We start from the raw sequence: 23,186 nt of genomic DNA on the forward strand, positions 1-23,186 counted from the left end.
GCCCACCCTGCATTTTTTAATTAAACTTTAAATTTTGAGTTGTAAATTCACATGCAGTTATGAAAAATAATACAGAAAAATTTCATGTATCCTTTACCCAGTATCTCTCAATGGTAACATCTTGCAAAACTGTACTACTGTATCACAACCAGGATATTGATATTGACACAGTCAAGATACAGTACACTTCCATCTCGAAGGAATCTTTATGCTGCCCTATACACCCACACCTGTTCCCCTCCTGCTTGACTCCCTCATCCTTAAACACTGGCAACCACTTATCTCCTCTCTACTTCTATAATTTGTATGTAGGTCTTTGTATGGGCATGTTTCATTTCTCTTAAGTTAATACTTAGGAGTGGAATTTCTGTGTCATCAGGTGTTTAAATTTAAAATAAACTGCCAAACTGTTTTTTCGAAGTGGCTGTGTTATTTTACATTCACACCCGCAAAATCTAAGAGATTGAGTTGTTCTGCATCCTCAGAAGTACTATCAGTTTTTATTTTAATGTTCATTCTACAGGTTATGTATTAGTATCTCATTACGAGCTTTAACTTCCACTTCCTTGATGACTAATGATGTTGAGTATCTTTTATGTGATTATTGACCATTTGCAACTGTTTTTGTTTGTCCTTTGTTTTTCTTTGTTGCTTGCTTCTTTTTTCTTTAGTTCTTGTTTTTCAATAACAGTTTACATTCAATATTATTTTGTATTAGTTTCAGGTGCACAGCATAGTGGTTAGACAGTCATATCCTCTACAAATTGTTCCTCTGATATTTCAAGTACCCACCTGGCACCATACATAGTCATTACACTATTATTGACTATATTCTCTATGTTGTACTTACCATTTCTCTGGTTTTAATAGAGAATTTTATATGATTATATGTTATCTCCTCTCTTGGCATATCATTTATACTTCTCTTTTTAAAAAAAACTTTTTCAGTGATAGACCTAGGGTTTACAACACACATTTTGCCCATTTTCCAAAATCGAGTTATTTGTCCTATTATTAAATTACAAGGATTTTTATACATCCTGAATAAAAATTCTTTATAAAATATGTGTTTTGCAATTATTATCTCACAGTATTTTGCTTACCATTTCATTTTCTTAACCGCATCTTTTTTTAATAATTTTATTTAGTTATTTTTCAAGTACAGTTTTTTTGTCTATTTCTCCCATCCCTGCCTCCCCCGCCCCTTGCTCCTCACCTCCCTCCCATTTCCACCCCCCTCAGTTCTCGTCCCTGTGTCCTTCCTATTTGTTCCTCCAAATCCCTTCCCCTTTTTCCCCCTTAAATTCCCTTCCCTCTCCCCTCTGGTCACTGTCCCTTTGTTCTCTATTTCAGTGTCTTTGTTTTTATTCTGCTTGCTTGCTTGTTTTGTTATTTAGCTTCCTGTTAAAGGTGAGATCATATGGTATTTGTCTTTCAACACCTGGCCTATTTCACTCAGCATAATGCTTTCCAGTTCCATCCATGTTGTTGCAAAGGGTAGTAGCTCCTTCTTTCTCTCTGCTGCATAGAATTCCATTGAGTATATGTACCACAAATTTTTGATCCATTCATTTACTGACGGGCACCTAGGTTGCTTCCAACTCTTGGCTATTGTAAATTGTGCTACTATGAACATTGTGATGCATAGGTTCTTTGAAATTGATGTTTTAGGATTCTTAGGATATAATCCTAGCAGTGGAATTACTGGGTCAAAAGGCAGGTCGATTTTTATTTTTCTGAGAAAATTCCATACTGTTTTCCATAATGGTTGTACCAGTCTGCAATCCCACCAACAGTGAACTAAGGACCCCTTTTCCCCACACCCTCTCCAACATGTGCTGTTTGTTGCTTTGTTTATGATAGCCATCCTGACCGGTGTAAAGTGGTATCTCATTGTGGTTTTAATTTGCATCTCTCTGATAGCTAACGATATTGAGCATCTCTTCATGCGTCTCTGGATATTCTGTATGTCCTCCTTGGAGAAGTGTCTGTTCAAGTCCTTTTCCCATTTTTTAATTGGGTTCGATGTCTTCTTAGAGTGGAGTCGTGTAAGTTCTTTGTATATTTTGGAGATTAAACCTTTGTCTGAGGTATCATTGGCAAATATGTTTTCCCATACAGTTGGTTGTCTTTTTAATTTAATACTGTTTTCTTTAGCCACACAGAAGCTTTTTATTTTGATGAGATCCCATTTGTTTATTCTTTCCTTTATATTCCTTGTTCTAGGGGACATATTGGTAAAAATGTTGCTGTGTGAAATATCTGAGATTTTCTTGCCGAGGATCTCCTCTAGGACTTTAATGGTGTCGTGGCTTATATTTAAGTCTTTTATCCACCTTGAATTTATTTTGGTATATGGTGTAAGCTGGTGCTCAACTTTCATTTTTTTGCACATAGCTGTCCAGTTCTCCCAACACCATTTGTTGAAGAGGCTATCTTTACTCCATTTTATGTTACTGCCCCCTTTGTCGAATATTAATTGACTGTAGAGAGTTGGGTTGATTTCTGGGCTCTGTGTTCTGTTCCATTGGTCTATGTGCCTGTTTTTATGCCAGTACCAGGCTGTTTTGATTACAGTAGCCTTGTAATACGGTTTGATATCAGGTATTGTGATCCCTCCTACTTTGTTCTTCTTTCTCAAAAGTGCAGTTGCTCTTCGGGGTCGTTTATGGTTCCATATAAATTTTTGAAGTGTTTGTTCTATGTCTGTGAAATATGCCATTGGTACTTTAATAGGTATTGCATTGAATCTGTATATTGCTTTGGGTAGTATGGACATTTTGATGATGTTAATTCTTCCAATCCATGAACAAGGTATATGTTTCCATTTGTTAGTGTCTTCCCTGATTTCTTTCTTCAGTGCTGTGTAGTTTTCTGCATACAGGTCTTTTACCTCTTTGGTTAGGTTTATTCCCAGATATTTTATTTTTCTTTTTGCTATATCGAATGGGATTTTTTTCTTGATTTCTGCTTCTGCTGATTCATTGTTAGTATACAAAAATGCCTTTGATTTCTGGATATTGACTTTGTAACCAGCTGTTTTGCCAAATTCATTAATTATTTCGAGCAGTTTTTTGGTAGAGGCTATAGGATTTTCCATGTACACTATCATGTCATCTGCAAACAGTGACAGTTTTGTTTCCTCCTTTCCTATTTGGATGCCTTTTATTTCCTTGTCTTGTCTGATTGCTGTGGCCAAAACTTCCAAAACTATATTGAATAGAAGTGGTGAAAGTGGACATCCTTGTCTTTTTCCTGATCTTAGTGGAAAAGCTTTTAGTTTTTGCCCATTGAGTATGATATTGGCTGTAGATCTCTCATATGTGGCCTTTATTATATTGAAAAATGCTCCCTCTATTCCCACTTTGCTGAGTGTTTTTATCATAAATGGGTGTTGTATCCTATCAAAAGCTTTTTCCGCATCTATTAATATGATCATGTGGTTTTTGTCTTTGCTTTTGTTTATGTGATGTATTACATTTACTGATTTGCGAATGTTGAACCATCCTTGCATCCCTGGGATGAATCCCACTTGGTCATGGTGTATAATCTTTTGGATATATTGTTGGATGCGATTTGCCAATATTTTGTTGAGGATTTTAGCATCTATGTTCATCAGTGATATTGGCCTGAAGTTCTCTTTCTTTGTTGTCTCTATCTGGTTTTGGAATTAGGATGATGCTGGCTTCATAAAAAGAATTTGGGAGTTTTCCATCCTTCTGGATTTTTTAGAGTAGTCTGTGAAGAATAGGGGTTAGGTCTTCCTTAAATGCTTTGTAGAATTCTCCTAAAACTATCTGGTCCAGGGCTTTTGTGTGATGGGAGTTTTTTGATTACTGCTTCAATTTCTTTTGCTGTTATTGATGTGTTCAGATTTTCTGTTTCTTTTTCATTAAGTTTTGGAAGATTATATTTTTCTAAAAACGTGTCCATTTCCCCTAGGTTTTCAAATTTCTTGGCATACAGTTCTTCATAGTATTTTCTTACAATCCCTTCTATTTCTGTGGTATCAGTTATAATCTCTCCTCTTTCATTTCTGATTGTGTTTATTTGACTCCTCTCTCTTCTTGATGAGCCTACTTAAAGGCTTGTCTATTTTGTTTATCTTTTCAAAGAACCAGCTCCTGGATTCATATTGTGCTTTTAGTCTCTATGTCATTTAGTTCTGCTCTAATCTTGGTTATTTCCTTCCTTCTACTTGCTCTGGGCTGTCTTTGTTATTGTTCCTCGAGTTCTTGCAGGTGTAGGGTTAGGTTGATTGTTTGAAATGTTTCTATCTTCTTTAGGTAGGCCTGTATTGCTATAAACTTCCCTCTCAGGACTGCCTTCGCTGGGTCCCATAAGTTTTTGGTTGTTGTGAGTTTGTTTTCATTTGTTTCCAGACACGTTTTGATTTCTTCCCTAAATTCATTCTAGACCCATTCGTTGTTTAATAGCATACCATTCAGTCTTCATGATTTTGGGTGTTTTGGGTTTTTTCCTTTGGGGTTGGTTTCCAATTTCAGTCCCTTGTGGTCAGAGAAAATGCTTGGTATGATTTCAATTTTCTTGAATTTTTTGAGGCTTGTTTTGTGTCCTATCATGTGGTCTATTTTTGAAAATGTTCCATGTGCATTTGAAAAGAATGTGTATTTAGCTTCTTTGGGATGAAGGGCTCTCTCTCTCTATATATATATCAGTTAAGTCCATTTCCTCAAGGGTGTTGTTTAATGCCGCAATATCTTTGTTGATATTTTGTTTGAAAGATCTGTCCATTTTTGATAGTAGGGTGTTAAAATCCCCTACCATAATTGTGTTGCTGTCAATATCTCTCTTGAAGACCTCTAAGATTTTCTTGATATATTTTGGTGCTCCTATGTTTGCTGCATATATATTTATGATGTTAATGTCTTCTTGGTGGATTCTTCCCTTGAGTATTATGAAGTGACCTTCTGGGTCTCTCTTTATGGCCCTCTTTTTGAAGTCTATTTTGTCTGATATGAGAATTGCTACCCCAGCTTTTTTTTTTCTTGTCCGTTTGCTTGGTAAATTTGTTTCCAGCCTTTTACTTTTAGTCTGTGATGGTTTTTTTTTGTTTTTTTTTTTTTGTCCTGAGGTGGGTCTCTTGTAGGCAGCATATGTGAGGGTCATGCTTTCTTATCCATTCAGCTATTCTGTGTCTTTTGATTGGAGCATTTAATCCATTTACATTTAAGGTTATTATTGATAGGTACTTATTCATTGCCATTTTTGTACCTGTGTTCCTCTCTGTCTCTCACTTTTCCTTCCTTTCCTTAAAGCAGTCCTTTTAGTATTTCTTGTAGGACTTGTTTGATGGAGGCATATTCTTTTAGACTTCTTTTGTCTTGGAAGCTCTTTATTTGGCCTTCTATCTTGATTGAGAGCCTTGCTGGGTAAAGTAGTCTTGGTTGTAGGCCCCTAGTTCTCATTACTTGGAATATTTCTTGCCATTCTCTTCTTGCTTGGAGTGTTTCCATTGAGAAGCCAGTAGCTAACCTTATTGGGGCTCCCTTGTATGTTACTTCTTTTTTCTCCCTTGCTGCCTTTAAGATTCTCTCTTTGTCTTGGAATTTTGCCGTTTTGATGATGATGTGTCTTGCAGTGGACCTCCTTGGGTTCCTCTTGATTGGGACTCCCTGTGATTCCCGGATTTGTGTGACTTTTTCTCTCATCAAATTAGGGAATTTTTCTCTTGTTACTCTTTCAAATATATTTTCTATCCCTTGTTCTTCTTCTTCTCCTTCTGGTATCCCTATTATTTGGATATTATTACGTTTCATAATGTCTTGTATTTCTCTTAATCCCTCTTCATTTTTTCTGAGTTTCTTTCCGTTTTCTTGCTCTTTCTGTGAGATGCTTTCTACTTTGTCCTCCAGCTCACTAATCTGATCCACCGCCTCATCTGTTCTACTTTTGAAACTTTCTACTGTGTTCTTCAATTCGGAAATTGTATTCTTCATTTCCTCTTGTCCCTTGCTGATAGTTTCTATTTCCTTTTTCATGTTGATATAGTTTGTGGTGAGATCATTATAGCTCCCCTGTAGTTTCTGGTAGCTCATTGTGAGCTCTTTGAACTTCGTGATAAACAGTGCTTTGAATTCACTATCTGATATTTGATTAGCCTCTATTTCATCTAATGTTCTTTCTGAAGCCTCTACTTTTTCCTTCATTTGGGGATTGTTTCTTTGTCTTCCCATTGTTTGTGAGAGTCTTCTTGTTAGCCTCAGCTTCTAAAATTGATCTGTTCTGACTCCCTGGGTTTATGTTGTGAACCTCTGTGGTATACTGCCTTGGAATTTCAGTGGTGCAGACTCCTTCAGGTATCTTGATGTTCTCCGTTTCTACCTACTCCTTTTATCGTGTATGTGTGATCAGTTGTAGGAGGAGGCAAAAAGGTTTATGACAGCAGAAGAGTTTTTTATGATATTTACACTCACAGCCGGTAGAGAGGAGATAGGCGATCTTTAGGGTATATATAGTGTTAACCGTATTCTTCAGGCCAACTTGCCACTTTTACGAGAGGACGGAGAAAAGATAAGCCTCTTGTTGAGGAGGGAAGACTTATTAATTAGAACTAGAAAGCAGTGAGGTTTCAGATGGTCAGATTTTGAGGTAAGGTGAGTGTAAGGAACAGTAAATAGGTGTAGTATGTGAGCAAATAGAGTTTATCACTACAGTGATAGAATTCAGGGACCTGTATAATGGGCTAACATCCAGGAGATGTGAAGTATTTACTGTTGTATAGATCAGCTATTATTTACACTAATATTAGAGCAGCACTCATATAACAAACTCTATGTGATCTGTCTGAGTAGGGGGTATAGAGCTTCAGGTAGTGTGCTAAAGGAAAACAAGTGGCGTGGAGTTTAGAGGATTAGCAAAGCACTGTGGAGGAAAGGACAGGAGGAGCCTGTCTAATAATACAATGTAACTACTCAAGACTGAGAAGCCTCTACAGAAAGAGGAGGAATAAAGAGATATTATTAAAATATAAAAGAAGCGAGAAAATGAAAAAAATATGCAACACCTCGTAGCTTCTCTGGTATAGGAAGGTGAAATTTGTCTCTCTGTCTCTACTGTTGAGATGCCTCCTCTTTGGGTCCCATTCTGGTCTTTTCACAGTTCCTAGTTGTTTGTGTCTCTTGTGGGTAAAAGGAAACAAAGCAACAAATAAACAATCAAACAAAAAGGCACGAGAAGGGAGGCGAAAGTGATGAGTTTAAGAGGAAGAAAGACTAAAACAAGGAAAAAGAAAGGAGAGAAACAAACTATAGAAAGATAAAGCAGTGATAAAATTAAAAAATATATAAGTTCACTAAACAAATGCACAAAAAAGTTACTAAAAAAAAAGAAAAAAAGAAAAAGGAAAAAAGAAAAAAACCCAAACAAACAACAACCAAAAAAACTATAATATCAACAACAGAGAAACCCTTCCCTTATTGGTTTCAAACTGTCCAGACTGGTTTTTCTGGTTGCAGCAGGATCTCTCTGTGGGCTGGGATGCAGGCGCAAGTGCGCACAACAGCCAGGCTACCGGATTGGGCGCCCACACACTCGCCAAGCTGCTTGAGTCTCAAGGGTTCTGGTAGGGTCCTTCCCAGTCCTGTGGAGGGACTCAACCACTTCTGCACCTGTACACACCAGCCAGTTGAAACCCGCACAGCGCTTCCCAGTCCAGTGTTGGGGACTTGGAGGCTTCTGCGCCCGCCCGTGTGCACCCGCCAAGCTGTCTGGGATCCGAGCAACCAGCAAGGTGCCTCCCAGCCCTCTGGCAGGGACCCGGAAGCCTCCATGCCTGTGTGCGCCCACCTGCCTGTCTGGGACCCGCGAAACCGCCAGGACGCTTCCCAGTGCAGTGGCAGCGACCCAGAAGCCTCTGCGCCCGCGCACGCGCGGACAGGTTTTCCGGTACCCGCGAAACCGGGAGGGCTTTTCCGGTACCCGCTAAACCGGGAGGGTGGCGAGTCCCCAAATGCCTGGGCTTTTCCCCCGGCTCACTGCAAGGCCGGGTGGGAAGCAAGCCAAGCTGTCCTGGCAGGAGAACACCTCAGTCCACTTTCAAAAAAAAAACCCAAAACTCGCCAGACAGCCTGCCTCTCAGTCCAGCCCAGTTCCCAGAGAGACCGGTGAGACCATTGCGTCTCTCAGTTCTCCCAGGCTTGCGACCACAGAGTCCGCAGTTGAACCGGGCCCTGTGTCTTTGTAACCTTCCCTGATAATGCAGGGAAGCAGACAGGTCTCTGCCCGGTGTTGTCCAGTTTTGCTTATACAGGGAGCGGGGGAGCTGCTGGCCCACGCTGGTGGCCACTGGGTGCCCAGGCTCCTGTGGCAGACACCTCTGGTGTTGGTCTCAGACTGATGGCTCTGGACCCCGGCCGTAGAGGCAGCACCAGGGCCACCTGGCCAGGGGCGCCGACCCCCGCCACCGCTTTGTCTTTACTCCGGTCCCCAAGACCCCACTGACCTGCTGCTTTCTGGTGTTTCAGCGTCTGTCACAATCTCTGTTCTTTTAATTTCACAAATGCTGGATAACCAATGGATTAGTGCGCTGCTTCTCTGTAGATCTGCCAGGATTTTCACCCACGAGTGCGGGAGCTAGAATCCACTCAGTCCTACCCCTTCCTACTCCGTCACCATCTTCCCAGCTTTAACCGCATCTTTTGAAGACCAGAAGGTCTTATTGTTTTTTACGTAATTCAACTTAAATATTTTTTCCTTTATGTTTCATACTTTGTATCCTATCTAAGAAATCTTTGCCTAATCCAGGTCACAAACATTTTCTTCTATGTTTTATTGTAGAAAACTTATGGCTTTTACATTCAGGTCCATGATCCATTTCATGTTAATCTTTGTATGTAGTGTGAGATAAGGGCTGAGGTTCTCTTTTATACTTATAGCCAGTTGTTCTGGCTTTACTTTTTTAAAGTTTTAATTATGGTAAAATACATACAGTGTAAAATTTACCACCTTAATCATTCTAAGGAGTGTTAAGTACATCCACATTGTTGTACAATTGATCTCCAGAACTTATGCATGATCTCAAACTGAAACTCTGTGCCCATTCAATAGTAACTGCCCTGGCCACTGGCAACCACTATTCAACTTCCTGTCTTTATGAATTTGACTATTCTAGGTGCCTCATATAAATGGAATCACATAGTATTGTGTGTGTGTGTGTGTGTGTGTGTGTGTGTGTGTGTGTGTGACTGGCTTATTTAACTTAGCATAAGGTCTTCAAGGTTCATCCATGTTGTAACATGTGTCAGAATTTCCTTTTTAAGACTGGAAAATATGTTATTGTATATATTTATCACATTTTGTTTATCCATTCATCTATCAAAGGACACGAGGGTTGCTTCTAGCTTTTTGCTATTTTTGAAAAATGCTGCAGTGAATGGCATATTCTTTTTAAAGGCATTTGTTTTAACCATTGAGTTGGCACTTTTATCAAAAATCAATCTATCACATATAATGGGGTCTATTTGTAGACTTTCTATTTTGTTCCATTTATCCATACATCTGTACTAATGGCATTATCATACTGTCTTGAGCACAGTAGCTGTATAGTAACTTTTAAAATCAGGGAGTCTAAGTTTCCAATATTGTTCTTTTATTTTTTTTTCAGAATTTTTCTGGCTAATTCAAGCCTTTTGCATTTCCATGTCATTTCTTTAGAACTGGGTAGTCAATAAATACCAAAAAGTAGTCTGGAATTTTGACTGGGTTTTTATTGAATCTATAGATTAAATTCAAGAAAATAGATCTTTTTAACAACTTTGAGTTTTCCAATCTATGAACACGGTACATTTTTCCCTTTTTGTATGTTTTCTTTAATTTTTCTCAGCAGCCTCTTAAGTTTTCACAGCACATAAGTTCCACATGTTATGTTAAGTTTATCCTTAAGTATTTCATGTTTTCATGCTGCTTTCAATTGATATTTTATTTTATTTTCCAATTGTTTGTTGCCATCTAAGATTTTAATGCCAGCCCGAAACAGATGACCACCTCTCTCTTCACTCAACTAGGGCAGGTGGCACAAACATGGGAAAATAATTTTCTTTCTTTGGCATTTGTGCTGAATTGTCATTTATGCAGGGAGGGGTTCGGAACACTACTACTGAGCCACCCAACATTTTGTTTTTCTTTGGAGCCTGGCATGGAGAAGAGCAACACCATTTCTAAATTGGTATCTTGGTTTCAATTCCAAAACCCTGGCACAAAGTTTCCTAACCACCTAGATTTATTTCAAGAAATTAGAGTTCAGCCTTTCTGGTTCCCTGGCCATCTTGGTGGCTGTGCTTGGTAGGGGTCCATCCCGCACCTAAGGCAGGGAGATGGTGGCCACAAAGAAAACAAAAAAGTCACTGGAGTCAATCAACTCTAGACTCCAACTTGTTATGAAAAGTGGCAAGTACGTGCTGGGGTACAAGGAGACTCAGAAGATGATCAGACAAGGCAAAGCCAAACTGGTCATCCTCACCAACAATTGTCCAGCCCTGAGAAAATCTGAAATTGAGCACTATGCCATGTTGGCTTAGACTGGTGTCCATCACTACTGTGGCAACAGTATTGAATTGGGCACAGGTGTGGAAAATATGACAGAGTGTGCACACTGGCTATCATTGATCTGGGTTATTCTGATATCAGAAGCATGTCAGAACAGACTGGTAAAAAGTAAATCGTGCAGAATTTTTCTTTAATAAAACTGGCCAGAGCTTGGTTTAAAAAAAACAAACAAACAGACATTAGAGTTCATTTTCGTAAGTCAAAAGTTTGGAAACACTATTTGTTGCTCTTTTTTCTCCACTGAGTTCAGTGGGACATCTAAGTATGTTTCTCTTATAATCACCAATTTATTCAGATGCATTATCCACAGTCAGGAGTATTTGGAGATGGAGAAGGTCTAAGAAATCCTTTAACTTCTGGACCCTCCCACAAAATAACTTCTTCAAGATTCATAGCTGATGGTAAAGACACCCTTTTGCCTTGGTTGGTAAGAGAATGGAAGAGAGGAAAGGGAAAAGAAAGAACAACAAACCAGGTTCTCCGGTCAAGCATAGAAATTGTGCATCATGAAAGGAATTCTGGCAGACAGCAAAAAGCCATGGGAAAGTCATAGTGAAAATTACAAAATATATCATAAACCCTGGCTGGGTAGCCCAGGTGGTTAGAGCATCATCCTACTGCACCAAGTTTACAAGATTAGGTTCACTCCCCAGCAGGGCACATATAAGAAGGAACCAATGAATGCACAAATATGTGGAACAACAAATTGATGTTTTGCCTACGCTCTCTTCCTTCCTCTCTAATAATCAGTAAATGAGTAACATTTTTAAAACTAGATACATATCATGTTCAGTTTTTCTCCAAGTCAGTTATACATCTGGCAAAATGTCAGTTTTTCTGTTAGGGAAAAAAAAGTCTGCAAGACCCTAGCAATCCGTTAAAATAACCGTTATGGGATGAGGGAAGAAAGCAATTTCTGAGTTACTTGACTTATCACCCTAACATCTTAGAGAAGTTTTGTTAATGGCCCAATGGATGAACAAATGTATGTCTTTGCTCAGAGCTTGGTTCTTTCAGCGTGTTTCTATAAGTTGAAACTTTTCTGTGTCTAAAAAGAAAGCTTATAAATTCCAATGGTCCTTGTTCCCTTCAGTTTCTCAATGCATCTATTTTCGTTTGACACCAGCTCTTCCCCGGATCCAAATTCTGTCCTCAGCATTACTTATCTGCCCCCAGTCCTTTCAGGAGTACCTCTCACTGTCAAATCAGGTTACTTTGCTTTCCACTCTTCTCCTAGCCACTCAACGCCAAATTAAACAAGAAGAAAATCATGCAGCTTTGACACCAAAATTTTTCATTAACAAAATATTTATTGAGCACTTACTACACACCAGGCCCTCTTCTGGACAGTAGGGGTATCAACAGTGAAGCCAAGTGCCTGCCCCTGAGAGGCATAGATAATAAATCAATAAACATAAATGCCCCTGGGAGATGGGTATGAAGTAAGACAAAGCACAGGCAGTGGGAATAGAGGATAAGTTGAAGGTGGTAAAATAAACTGTTAAAGACAGGAAAACAGTCAATTTAATAATGCCTCATATAATGATTTGTAATCCCATGAAGGCTGGCACTGCTATAATTGCCTTTATTTTTTCACCTGGTTGAGGGCTTGACACAAAGTGGATGCTCAATAAATCCACTGGCCAAAGTAATATGCAAAAGACCTAAACTCTACACTTGAATTTGAATATGGCCCTGGAAGCAGGCTGAGGACGTTTGGGCAGCAAATTCCAAAATATTCTAGAAGGGTAGGTGAAGAACTCCAGAAGTGTGCGTGGGGGTCCCCATGGCCACATGGACTCCTCAGAGGAGGAGAGCCAGAACAGGGAGGGCCCTCTTAAATACGGCAGTCAAGGCAATGATTCAGGGTATACCCTGCCCACCGACAAGGTACTAGGAAGGGCAATGGAATGCTGCTGAGGAATTCATGCAAAAGGAGGGTGGTTTTTACCCGCCCTTTAGCTGAGGCTTTGTTGACTGTCCACGCCTCCTGACATTGAACACCTCCTGGGCCATGAGGATACTCATCCTGCAAATTCCTGTGATGAGGCTGACACAGTTTGCTTCCCCAACAATGCTTTTTTCTCTTGAGGGTCAGGGGCTGCAAGGGTTCATCACAGACTTGGAGAATAGGGGCTGAAATCCAACCCTCCCTCTGTTCACCAAGTGGGGCTGCTTCGGTCCAGAGGAACACCTTTTTCAAAGTCACACATAGTGCCATAAAGGGTAGCTGAAATCTGCTGTGAATCTATTTCCAACTCTGTGGGGCTGTATGACTAGGCTCCACCCACTGACAACCCTCAGAGCTCTGGAGCACCCACGTGGTAGACCACAGGCTACTGTTCAGAGGGATCCCCTGAGACCCTTCTCATTCATGAGACTCAAAAGCAGAGAAGACCCCAGAAAACCACCACTAAGTGTTCAGGTAATAGACACCTTCATAATCCAAGGGGAAATGGCTTAATTTATTGACCTGACTAGGTCTGTGATATGAATACAGTATGTAATTGTATTGGTAGGCCCTGTATCAGTTCTATTTCCTGGACAGAATTAATTGAAACCTATTCTCTCCACTTTCTTGTGGTCAGAAGAAATAATCATGTGCTCTAAGCAGGAATTAACTGAGGAAATAGATTGGCCATAATTCTTCTTTTGAATGTGAGACAGAAGCTTGGAAATATAATCAAATGCACTGTTCTTCTAAGAAATGACAACAAGAGGCAATTTCAAAACAAGCCTCTTGTGAACCATTGGGCCTTGATGACACAACAGTGATTTTTCTATTACTGAGAAGAGCAAACCAGTGCAAATAGAGGTGGATGATGTCTTCCTGACAGCTGAACTAGGCTGCGGTTTAGTTTCAAAGAAACCTGCGGTTCAGTTGATCTGTGCTACATTAAGTTAGGGCATCATTTCAATGTATCCAGTGAATCACTCTGGAAGCAATAAAGTATCCAGGACTTGGTTTTTTCCTCTCTTTTGGTTTACTATCTAGAACCCACTCCTATAGTGTGGCTTACCTCTGATGGCCCATCCCAGTCTCTTTGGGGGGATTAGTCATAGGGGATGAGAATGAGGACGAGGGAGGCTGTGGGTTCAGTTCCCAGTCAGGACACATACAAGAATCAACCAATGAATGCATAAATGGGTGGAACAACAAATCAATGTTTCTCTCTCTCTCAAGTCAATAATGTTTTTTAAAAAGTTTTAAAGAATGAGGATGAGTGGAAAGCACAGGAATGAAGAAAGAAGAGGTACCTGCAAAAGCGCTTGGATCTGAAAAGAAGTATCGCAGGGTGAGGGCTATAAGGAACTGTGGGGAGAGGTCTGATACAAATATAGCATCTATTTTCTTGGGTTTCTCTGTCACTTCTAGACACAAGTTGCATGGGGTTTGCTCTCTATTGCCCTCTAAACTCCTCCCATGCTGAAGATTCTCTCCTAACGGTCCTCGTATTAGAAAAACAAGTGTATCAGTCCTAGTTCAGTCAGCAAAGCAGAACCACTTTGAGCTGTGGAGGAAGGGATTTATTATAGGAAATAGACCTGGCCCATTGTGGGAGGTACTGGGGGAGTGGAGATCTAGAAGGGAGTTGGAGGACAGAAGAAACCACCCACCTGGCAGTCAGAAGTGCAGCTGTCAAAGTACAGGGTCTAACACCAATAATGCCCCTTTTTTATTACAAAATATTTTATTACAAAATCATAAGCATGCCATTCTGTAACATAATATCATGCTCAAGCACACCATATGACACATTAGGTGAAATGTTCAGATTAAAACTATAAACTATTACACCCATATTATTAACCTACCAACCACACTCAAGCAAGCATAACTTCTGCTGGGCCCTGTACAAACCTATGGGAAGCTGCCCCTACTTCCGTGGGGTTGCACAACTGTCTGATGCTGGGCCTCAGGCTTTTGTTGGTCAACAGTATCAGCAGTCTGGAAAAAGATCTGGACACAGAGTGAGGGAAAGTGAGGATCAGCTGGGACCGTCTGTTCATCACCACACTCAGCCATGACAACCTTGGGAAAGTAATGACCGCTGATTCACTCTTGCCTTGCACATCTTGTGGAAACTCCTCTTTTGGGCAACTCTTTCCCAGAGTCCTTGAAAATACAGCTCCATTTCACCAAGTTGGCATACTATACACAGCCATGCCAGGGAACTAGCAGCAAATGCACTAACAGAACTCCCCCAGCAACCGGGATGGCACCCATCGTGCTGCAGAGCGTAGAATGGATGGATGGATAGATGGGAAGGTCAAAGGGGTCCTGCCACTGATCAGAAAGCAAGTTTTGCCATCCTGGAAACTGGAATCTATGAGAAAGCAGCAGAGAGTTTCCCTGCTAGCGTGGGTCATAAGAAATCTTTACATGGCTAAGATAAAGATGGGCAGCAGTCTTCATTCTGAACTGAAGTATGGTACTCGTGTTAATAGTTAGCAGCCAAAGTTTCCATAGCACTTGGCTGCAGCCAGATTTTGAAAAAATCTTTTTCTCACAAAGGACCAAGCATGTGCATATGTGAAGAATTCTTTTACCACCCAGGGTTATCTGAGGAGAAATGACCTCAGCACAAACTGTGAAGATTCTATGTGGTTAAAATGTATAAATTCCTTATCAGCTGTGCTTAGAATAGCTCCTTGAAAGAGAAATTGTTTATTAGAATCTAAGTATGTATGAGAGATTTATTTTCTCTATATTTATTCTCCTATTTTAAAAAAGTACTGCGTTGTATATTAATACTTCAAGGTCTTAACCACTTTTTATCTTAAAAAATAAAAGAGAGAAAATGTTTGTCATTCCAGGAGCATAATCAGTTGAGCCAGCACACAAGGACATAGTTAATTCACCAACAGAATTTGTTGCCATAGCTCCAGGGAGGGACAGGGTACATTAAACAATGGCCTTTTTCATGAGTCCAGCTTTCACCACAACCTGCCTGTCCCCACACAACAGGCCATCCTAGCGCCAGTCCAGAGCGCGGCGATTGTCAAAGAACAACAGCCCAGAGGGGACAAAGAGGAAGCTTGTGGTAAATAAAGCAAGAAGCTCTAGCAACTTGGATCTCTGCTTATTCAATCACTGAGACACAGCTAGCTCCTCTGAGCGTAACCATTGATCGAGTGCTCCAGTAAGTCCACAGAAAGAAAAATTTCACCCTGTGACTCCAAAGAACTCCAAAGAGAGGACACTGGAAAAGAGGGAAAGCAGGCCAGGAACAGACATGGTGGGCCACCAGGAATGCACCATGGAAGAGAACATCAGGGACAACTGCACTCCCAAATTCTTGCGCAAGGTACCGTACATACTTTCTTACTGATTTTTTGCCTCTGAATATCAAAGCAAAGTCCTATGTGTCTGTGAGTGTAATGGACCTGTGCTAATTAACAGAGGCATACTCAAAATGGAAAATGGAAAAATTACCCTCTTCATTTTAAGGCGATATAAAAGAACAATTATGGCTAATATTTCTTTATCCACCTTACTGAGTATGGAAGTTCCCCAATAGAGTTAGATGAGAGGAACAAATTCTCTTTCTAAAAAAAAAAAGTCAAATCAGGATGAGGCAACGTGGGCAGTTCAAGGGGAAGAACGATGCCATGGGAGCCCGGGGGCAATGGAGAATGTTTAGCAAAATGTTCATTATTCTATACAATTAGAAATTCTCCTAGTAAAAAAGTCACAATATTCTGATTACAGCACCCACTTCTGAATTCTTTGCAATGCAACTAGCAGAAAAGTGAGACTACCTAGTGTGGTCTTTTATTTTGGGGGGCGGGGGGAGAACATTGGAGAATGTGCATTTTAGTGGTGCCTTGTTAAAACAAATGAGTTCTAGCCCTGGCTGGTGTAGCTCAGTGGATTGAGCGTGGGTCTGCGAACCACACGATGGCGGTTTGATTCTCAGTCAGGGCACATGCCTGGGTTGCAGGCCGGTTCCCTGCAGGCCAGTTCCCAGTAGGGGACGCACGAAAGGCAACCATACATTGATGTTTCTCTCCCTCTCTCCTTCCCTTCCCCTCTAAAGATAAATAAATAAAATCTTTAAAAAAAATGAGTTCTGAATGAAAAAGTTTAGGCAGTGGACAAAACAGTAAGAAGGATTCCAGGTGATGTGAAGAAGAGATCGGGACCAGAGGAAGCTTCCTAGCAATGATGCAATTTCTCTGCTTCATAGTGAAGCTGGTTTTATGCTACTTCCCTGAGATAGTGGTTTCTCAGGCTTCAGGACACAGGTCATGCTCTTTTCTGTCCCAGCACTCCTTCGGAACCTTCCCACGTGCACTTGGAGTGGCTGACTGACACTTGGTACAATTGGCAGACCATTTACCCCAATCACTTTCCCATTCGCCTCCATATTATCTCAGATTGGAGAAATTTCTATGTTGAGGACTCATGGGTTTTGCCAGCTCATTTTGTTGAGTTAATGGGGAAATCAGGAGGCATTTTAGTCATTCATTCATTCATTCATTCATTCATTCATTTACTTATTCATACATCCATGCCTCATTTTAAAAGATTTTATTTATTTATTTTAGAGAGAGGGTGAGAAACATTAGTGTGTGGTTGCCTCTCATGTACCTCCCCACCAGGGACCTGGCCTGCAACCCAGGCATGTGCCATGACTAGGAATTGAACTGGTGACCCTTTGGTTAGGAGGCCGGCACTCAATGCACTGAGCCACACCAGCCAGGGCTTAATCATATTTCTTATCTCTTGAGGAATGCAAACTCCCTTTAAATGAGAGAGTTGGTCATTCACTTTCCACGTATTTAAATTTGGTACTTGATTGGCACTTATTTGGAAATAGGAGACTACCTGAACACATCTTAATTCCTCTTGCCCCAATTTTTGTGAGGAAGATATTATTTATATCTTCCTTTTCAAGTAAGAAAGTTAAAGTTCACATAGGTTAAGTACACTGCCCAAGATAATAAGGGTAGAGCTAAAATTCAGGTAAGGTAGCCACTAGCCACTTATGGCTATTTAAATTTTAATTCATTAAAATTTAATTTTTTTTGTTTGTTTGTTTTTTAATTTTTTTTAATTTTTTTTAAAATTTAATTTAATTTAAAATTTAGTTCCTCAGTTGCACTAGCCACATCTCAAATGCTCAATGGCCACATAGCTACCTTATTTGGACAGCTATACAGTGCAGATATAGAATATTCCATTATCACAGAAACTTCTATTGAATAACACTGCTTAAAGCTGTAATGTCTCTTTTAGATATGTTGACACTTGTTCTCAAAATATATTGCAGCTCTGTTACAAGTAATATGGACTTAAAATTTTACAGTAAAATCTCATTCATTTGAAGTCTCTTCATTTGCATAGCACCAAGTTAACTTTGATCTGCAAATTAATAATATAGATAAGAGTCAAGGAGACGTTAAACACACTTCAGAGACCAAAGATTTTTTAAGCACCATCAAATAATTTCAGAAGCACTCACTTAGATGCAAGCAATTGATATGATAATTACACATCATTTTTATTTATTCATTAAAACAGAGATCCCCTACAGTGCTCTGGTAGAAAATAATGTAGTTAGCCTAGTTCTTTCTAACAACCCTTCTTCTATTTTAAATTATATGTAAAATTATTTTATACTACTGATTTACCTTCCTCTGTTCTTTTGGATTGTAAATTCATAGCATAAGATACTTTCACATCAAAATTTTTACTAGTTCAAGATTTAATTCCAAAGCCCTTGCTTCTTCCACTATCTCCCAGGAAGGAGCATTTCTGTCGGCACCCCTGAGAGCTTGACTCATAGTAAGGGTTTGATAGTTAACTGTTCATTGAATGATAGTTCTTTTTTTTTAAGATTATTTATTTATTTTTAGAAAGGAGAAGGGAGGGAGAAAGAGAGGGAGAGAAACATCAAAGTGTGGTTGTTTCTCAAGTGCACCCTACCAGGGACCTGGCCCACAACCCAGGCTTGTGCCCTGACTGGGAATTGAACCCGCAACCCTTTGGTTTTCAGTCTAGTGCTCAATCCACTGAGCCACACCAGCCAGGGCTGAATGACAGAGATAGTTCTTTCAAGATGCCACTTACTGGAGTGAACTCCAATTTTCTATAGCAAATTCATGGACCAAAATTAAATTTGTCTCCCATTTATTCTTTTCCTTTTACCAGTCTTTGCTGCAAAATGGTGAGATAAGGGCTTTCATGCCCCTTCAACAGCCCTAGTACCAGGCAGCCACTAGTCTACTTTCCATTATATGGATTTTCCTGCTCTGGACATTTCATATAAATTGAATCATACAATATGTGGTTTTGTAGGTCTGGCTTCTTTCACTAAGCATACATTTTCAAAGTTCATTCACATTATAGCATGTATCAGTACTTTGTTCTTTTTTTATAGCCAAATAATATTCCATTGTATGGATATACCACAGTTTGTTTCTTCATTCTTCAGTCAATGGACATTTGGGTTGTTTTCACTTTTTGGTTACTGTCAATAATGCTGCTATAACATTTGTGTATAAAGTTACTTTTTTTGGACATATGTTTTCAAGTCTCTCAGATATATACCTAGGAGTGGAGTTGCTAGGTCAAATAGTAACTATTTTTTACTTTTTGAGAAACTGCCAAACTCTTCTAAAGATGCTACACCATTCTACATTCTCACTAGCAATGTGTGGTGGTTCCAAATTCTCCATATCCTCACCCACACTTTTTATTTTCCATTTTTTAAATTATAGCTATTCTAGTGGATATGAAGTTATATTTCATTGTGGTTTTGATTTGCATTTCCCTAATGACTAATGATGTTGAGAATTTTTCATGTGTTTACTACTCATTTGTATGTCTTCTTTAGAGAAATGTCTATTCAAATCCTTGCACCTTTTAAATTATGTTGTCTCAAAGACCCATCTTTGCCCTAAAGCAAGTTTTCTCAACTGTGGCTATATTGACATTTGGAGCCGGATAATTCTTTGCTGTGGGGGTACTTTCCTGTGTATTGTAGAATGTTTAGCAGCATCCCTGGTCTCTATCTACTAGATGCCAGTAGCAATCCCATCCCAATTTGTGACAATCAAAACTGTGTCCAGACACTAAAAAATTACCTTTGGGAGGGGGGCACAAAAATCTTTCCTTGTCAAGAACCATTACTCTGGGTTTTAGTAGGATGAGCTCAGTTGGTATTGGGTATGACCTGTCAGCCTCTACATTCCCTCCTGCTGTGTTGGGAACCACCCTGCCTGGTTTCAGAAGCTCTAACCCGCCATGGCTAAGGCTGAGTAAAAGACCTTGGGACCATAAGCCATTAAGGAAACAAAGCTTATCTTCCTTGTAGGGGCACCACCTCTGCCCCCTTCACTTCACCCTGCTTGGCCCCAGGCAGATGACTGGTTAGCCAATGACAGTTAAGATTCCCCAAGGGAGGGACAACCTAAGACAGACACAGACATGATGGGACCACCAGCAAAGGACTTGGGGGATTATAGGAAAAGAGGGTGATGGACCCTCACCCCTTGGCTTTGACATAGCCCAAGTCCTCATTCTGTCTGTAAGAAGTCTCCTGATCTCTTGGCTGCCCACATTCCCTACCTTATTTAAGCCTAAAACAATGCCAGAGGTGAGTGCAGCCCTGTGCTGGAACAGGTGGTTCCCCAAGGTGACCAGGCCTAAGAAAGAATGCATAAAATCCTGTGAAACCTACTTGGTTAAGAATGCACTCAATTTAAATTATAAGGGTCCAAACATAAAATCAGTTTGTTTCCCCAAAGTTTTATGGCCCTTTAGCTATCTGACCCTAACTCAGAATAAGCCCTCATAGTTCTTTGAGTGTTATTTATTGTTTGATCATTACTGCCTGACAATGATTGATACAATACTTGTATTCCTCTGCAAATTGAATCCAATAAAAGCTCATTGAGGAACAGGCTCAAGGCTCTTCTCCTTTGAGAGATTGATCACCTTTCCTCCCTAAACAGCCCATGTCTTGGTAGACTTATTCTCATCAATGGCAGATGGGGGGGTTCTGTGGATAGAGCCCCCCCACACTGATGGAAGACTTTTTCAGGTTCAATACACTATGAAGACTGTGAAAAATAGTAGCTCAGCTATTGGAATCAGACGTAAAAATGGTGTTGTCTTTGGGGTAGAAAACTTAGCCCTTTCTAAACTTTATGGAGGGGGTTCCAACAAATGACCTTTTAATGTTGATTGGCATATTGGAATGGCAGTAGCAGGTTTGCTGGCAGATGCTCATTCTTTAGCAGACATTGCAAGAGAAGAAGCTTCTAACTAGATCTAACTTTGGCTATAACATCCCACTAAAACATCTTGCAGTCCAGGTGGCATATACACCCTACAGTGCTGTTAGATATTTTGGCTGTAGTTTCATGTTAGAGTTTTATGGTGTGAATGACAGTGCACAACTCTACATGATTGACCCATTGGGTGTTTCATGTGGTAATTGGGACTGTGTATTGGCGAAGCCAGGCAAGCTGAAAAGACAGGAATAGAAAATCTTCAAATGAAAAAAAAATGACCTGTTGTGATGTTGTTAAAGGAGTTCCCAAAATAATTTACATAGTACATGACAAAGTTAAAGATAAAGCTTTTGAACTGGAGCTCACCTGGGTTGGTGAAATAACTAAAGAAAGATACGAAATTGTTCCAAAAGATATAAAGGAAGAGGCAGAGAAATATGCTAAGGGATCTTTGAAGGAAGAAGATGAATCAGATGATGATAATATATAACACTTACTTCAGCATTTATTTAAAGTTTCTAATGTAGTCCCCATGTAACTATTTAGCCCCTTGGATTATTACATAACACTGACCAATTTTCATTAAATTTTTGTCTTGCAATCATTGAAGTTTGCTTAATATCTGTTTGACAAAATTGGTGGGAATAACTGAACACATATTTACTTAGCATTAACATGTAGATTTATGCCTATTTAAAAATTCTTTAGTTAAAATACTGCTAATAGAGGCTTTAGAATTAGATTAACTCAAAGCTCCATTCTGTCACTCAACTAGGATCTAAAGATCATATCCTGCTGGGACATTGTGTAAAAAGGAGCCACCAATGTAGTAAGTAGGCAATTAATTGATGCCATTGCCCAGTTTTGTATTTAGTGAAATGACTGCTGGTCATCAGACACTGTTAACCTCTGTGTGTACACATACAAAAGAGATGTTTCAGGAGAGTCAAGAATGTACTTTTTCTTTTATTGTGGTGAGGGGTAGATTTAAGTATCCACAAAATTGCTATTGTGTCACGTATGAAATTTCTCAATCTATAAAGTTCAAATAAAAATACCCATATTTTATTCTAAAGACAAGAACCACTGCTCTAAGATACCTTCCTCTGTACCTGAGACATACTTACATGGAAACATAACCCAGTTTGAGTGGAGTGTTGGAGGCAGAAGCTGATCTCAGTGGGTTGAGGATGATGTAAGAAAGTGAATGGAGCTTGGAGGTGTCAACTAATCTACCCAGTATTTATTTTATGAGAGATAAATATCAAGGTTACAAATAAACCTTAGGTAGTAATATTATGAGATAAACAATAATTCAATATAATAACACAAAAGGAGTTATAAGACCGTATATATAAGTATCAATAGTGTGGTACGATGTACCTAGAACTACAAGATTTCTGAGAAGGGGAATTTACTATAAGCTGGTCTCTGGGGCAGAGTATCATCCCTTTGACCCTCTTCGGCATAAAACACAAATGACTGTTAGGGGGTCTTGCCTTGCTGGTAGGCAGCTCTCAACGTCATCTCTCGGGATAGTCTCATCTCTCGGGATAGTCTCATCTCATCGGTCCCAGAGATAGATGGTTGTGTTATAAGGAACAGTACCCACTAAGTTAGCTTTTTCATTAGAGAGAAATGCAAAGGACTGACTGTTAGGATCCAGAGAAAGCTGAAAAACGGGCCTCAGCAAGAACAGGACCCAGAGCAGCCTGAGAAGCCCATGGAAGGAGCCGTTTCTGGACATACTTACTCTGACACTCTGCTCACAGCTCAGCTCCCAACTCACTTGGACTCTATCTCGTAGTTCTAGTACCTGAAGGAGGGAACCTGAGGATCTGAAAAACCACTGAACAGGCCCTGGCATGGCTCTCTTAATTAGGTATCTCAACCCAACTGCCTGGCTGTGGGTGGCAGTTTTTATAAAAGGGCTGGGAAAGGGGGAGGGAGACATAAAGAAATAGGAACACATCATAGATCCTTAAGCCACTCCACCACCCACATAGATTTCCTCCCACTTTTTATCATATCACCCATTTTTACTTTACTGCTCCCCAAAACACACATCACATCTCACAAAAATCACCTTACTATTGTTTTCCAGTTGAATACATAGTTATTACCATTTACCTCACTCATTTTTTCAGTGCCTATGAAACTGTGGTCTTGACCTCAAGTATCCTGCCTTTAGAAAGGGGATGGGGTGGGTAAATTACCCGTACTGTTTCTATTTAATAATGACATGGTAGGCAAGTGTCATCTAAACTGAGATGGGCTATCATAGCAGGAGAAATGTATCTGTTTGGGGAGTAATGTCCGAATTCCCTTAATCCTATTCCTTCCTCTTTGACATCACAGGAATAAAGATGACTGAG

General features: G+C 39.9%; 1 protein-coding gene and 2 pseudogenes across 1 annotated transcript in view; all 3 read left to right on the top strand.

Moving 5' to 3' along the window:
* Nucleotides 1-10,334: 10,334 nt before the first annotated feature.
* On the top strand, nucleotides 10,335-10,678 carry LOC119047519 (60S ribosomal protein L30-like; annotated as a pseudogene).
* A 4,921-nt stretch (nucleotides 10,679-15,599) lies between these two features.
* Nucleotides 15,600-23,186, top strand: part of PCYT1B (phosphate cytidylyltransferase 1B, choline) — a 101,853-nt gene continuing 94,266 nt past the window's right edge. The window contains exon 1 of the mRNA XM_037142931.2: nucleotides 15,600-15,875. Within this exon, the coding sequence (XP_036998826.1) occupies nucleotides 15,804-15,875 (72 nt within the window). The 5' untranslated portion in view covers nucleotides 15,600-15,803. The remainder of the gene's footprint in view (nucleotides 15,876-23,186) is intronic.
* Nucleotides 19,722-21,301, top strand: LOC119047488 (proteasome subunit alpha type-3-like; annotated as a pseudogene).

This window comes from Artibeus jamaicensis, unplaced genomic scaffold (genome assembly GCF_021234435.1).
Source record: "Artibeus jamaicensis isolate MK-2021 breed Jamaican fruit bat unplaced genomic scaffold, CSHL_Jam_final scaffold_1283, whole genome shotgun sequence".
NCBI classification, from domain to species: Eukaryota; Metazoa; Chordata; class Mammalia; order Chiroptera; family Phyllostomidae; genus Artibeus; species Artibeus jamaicensis.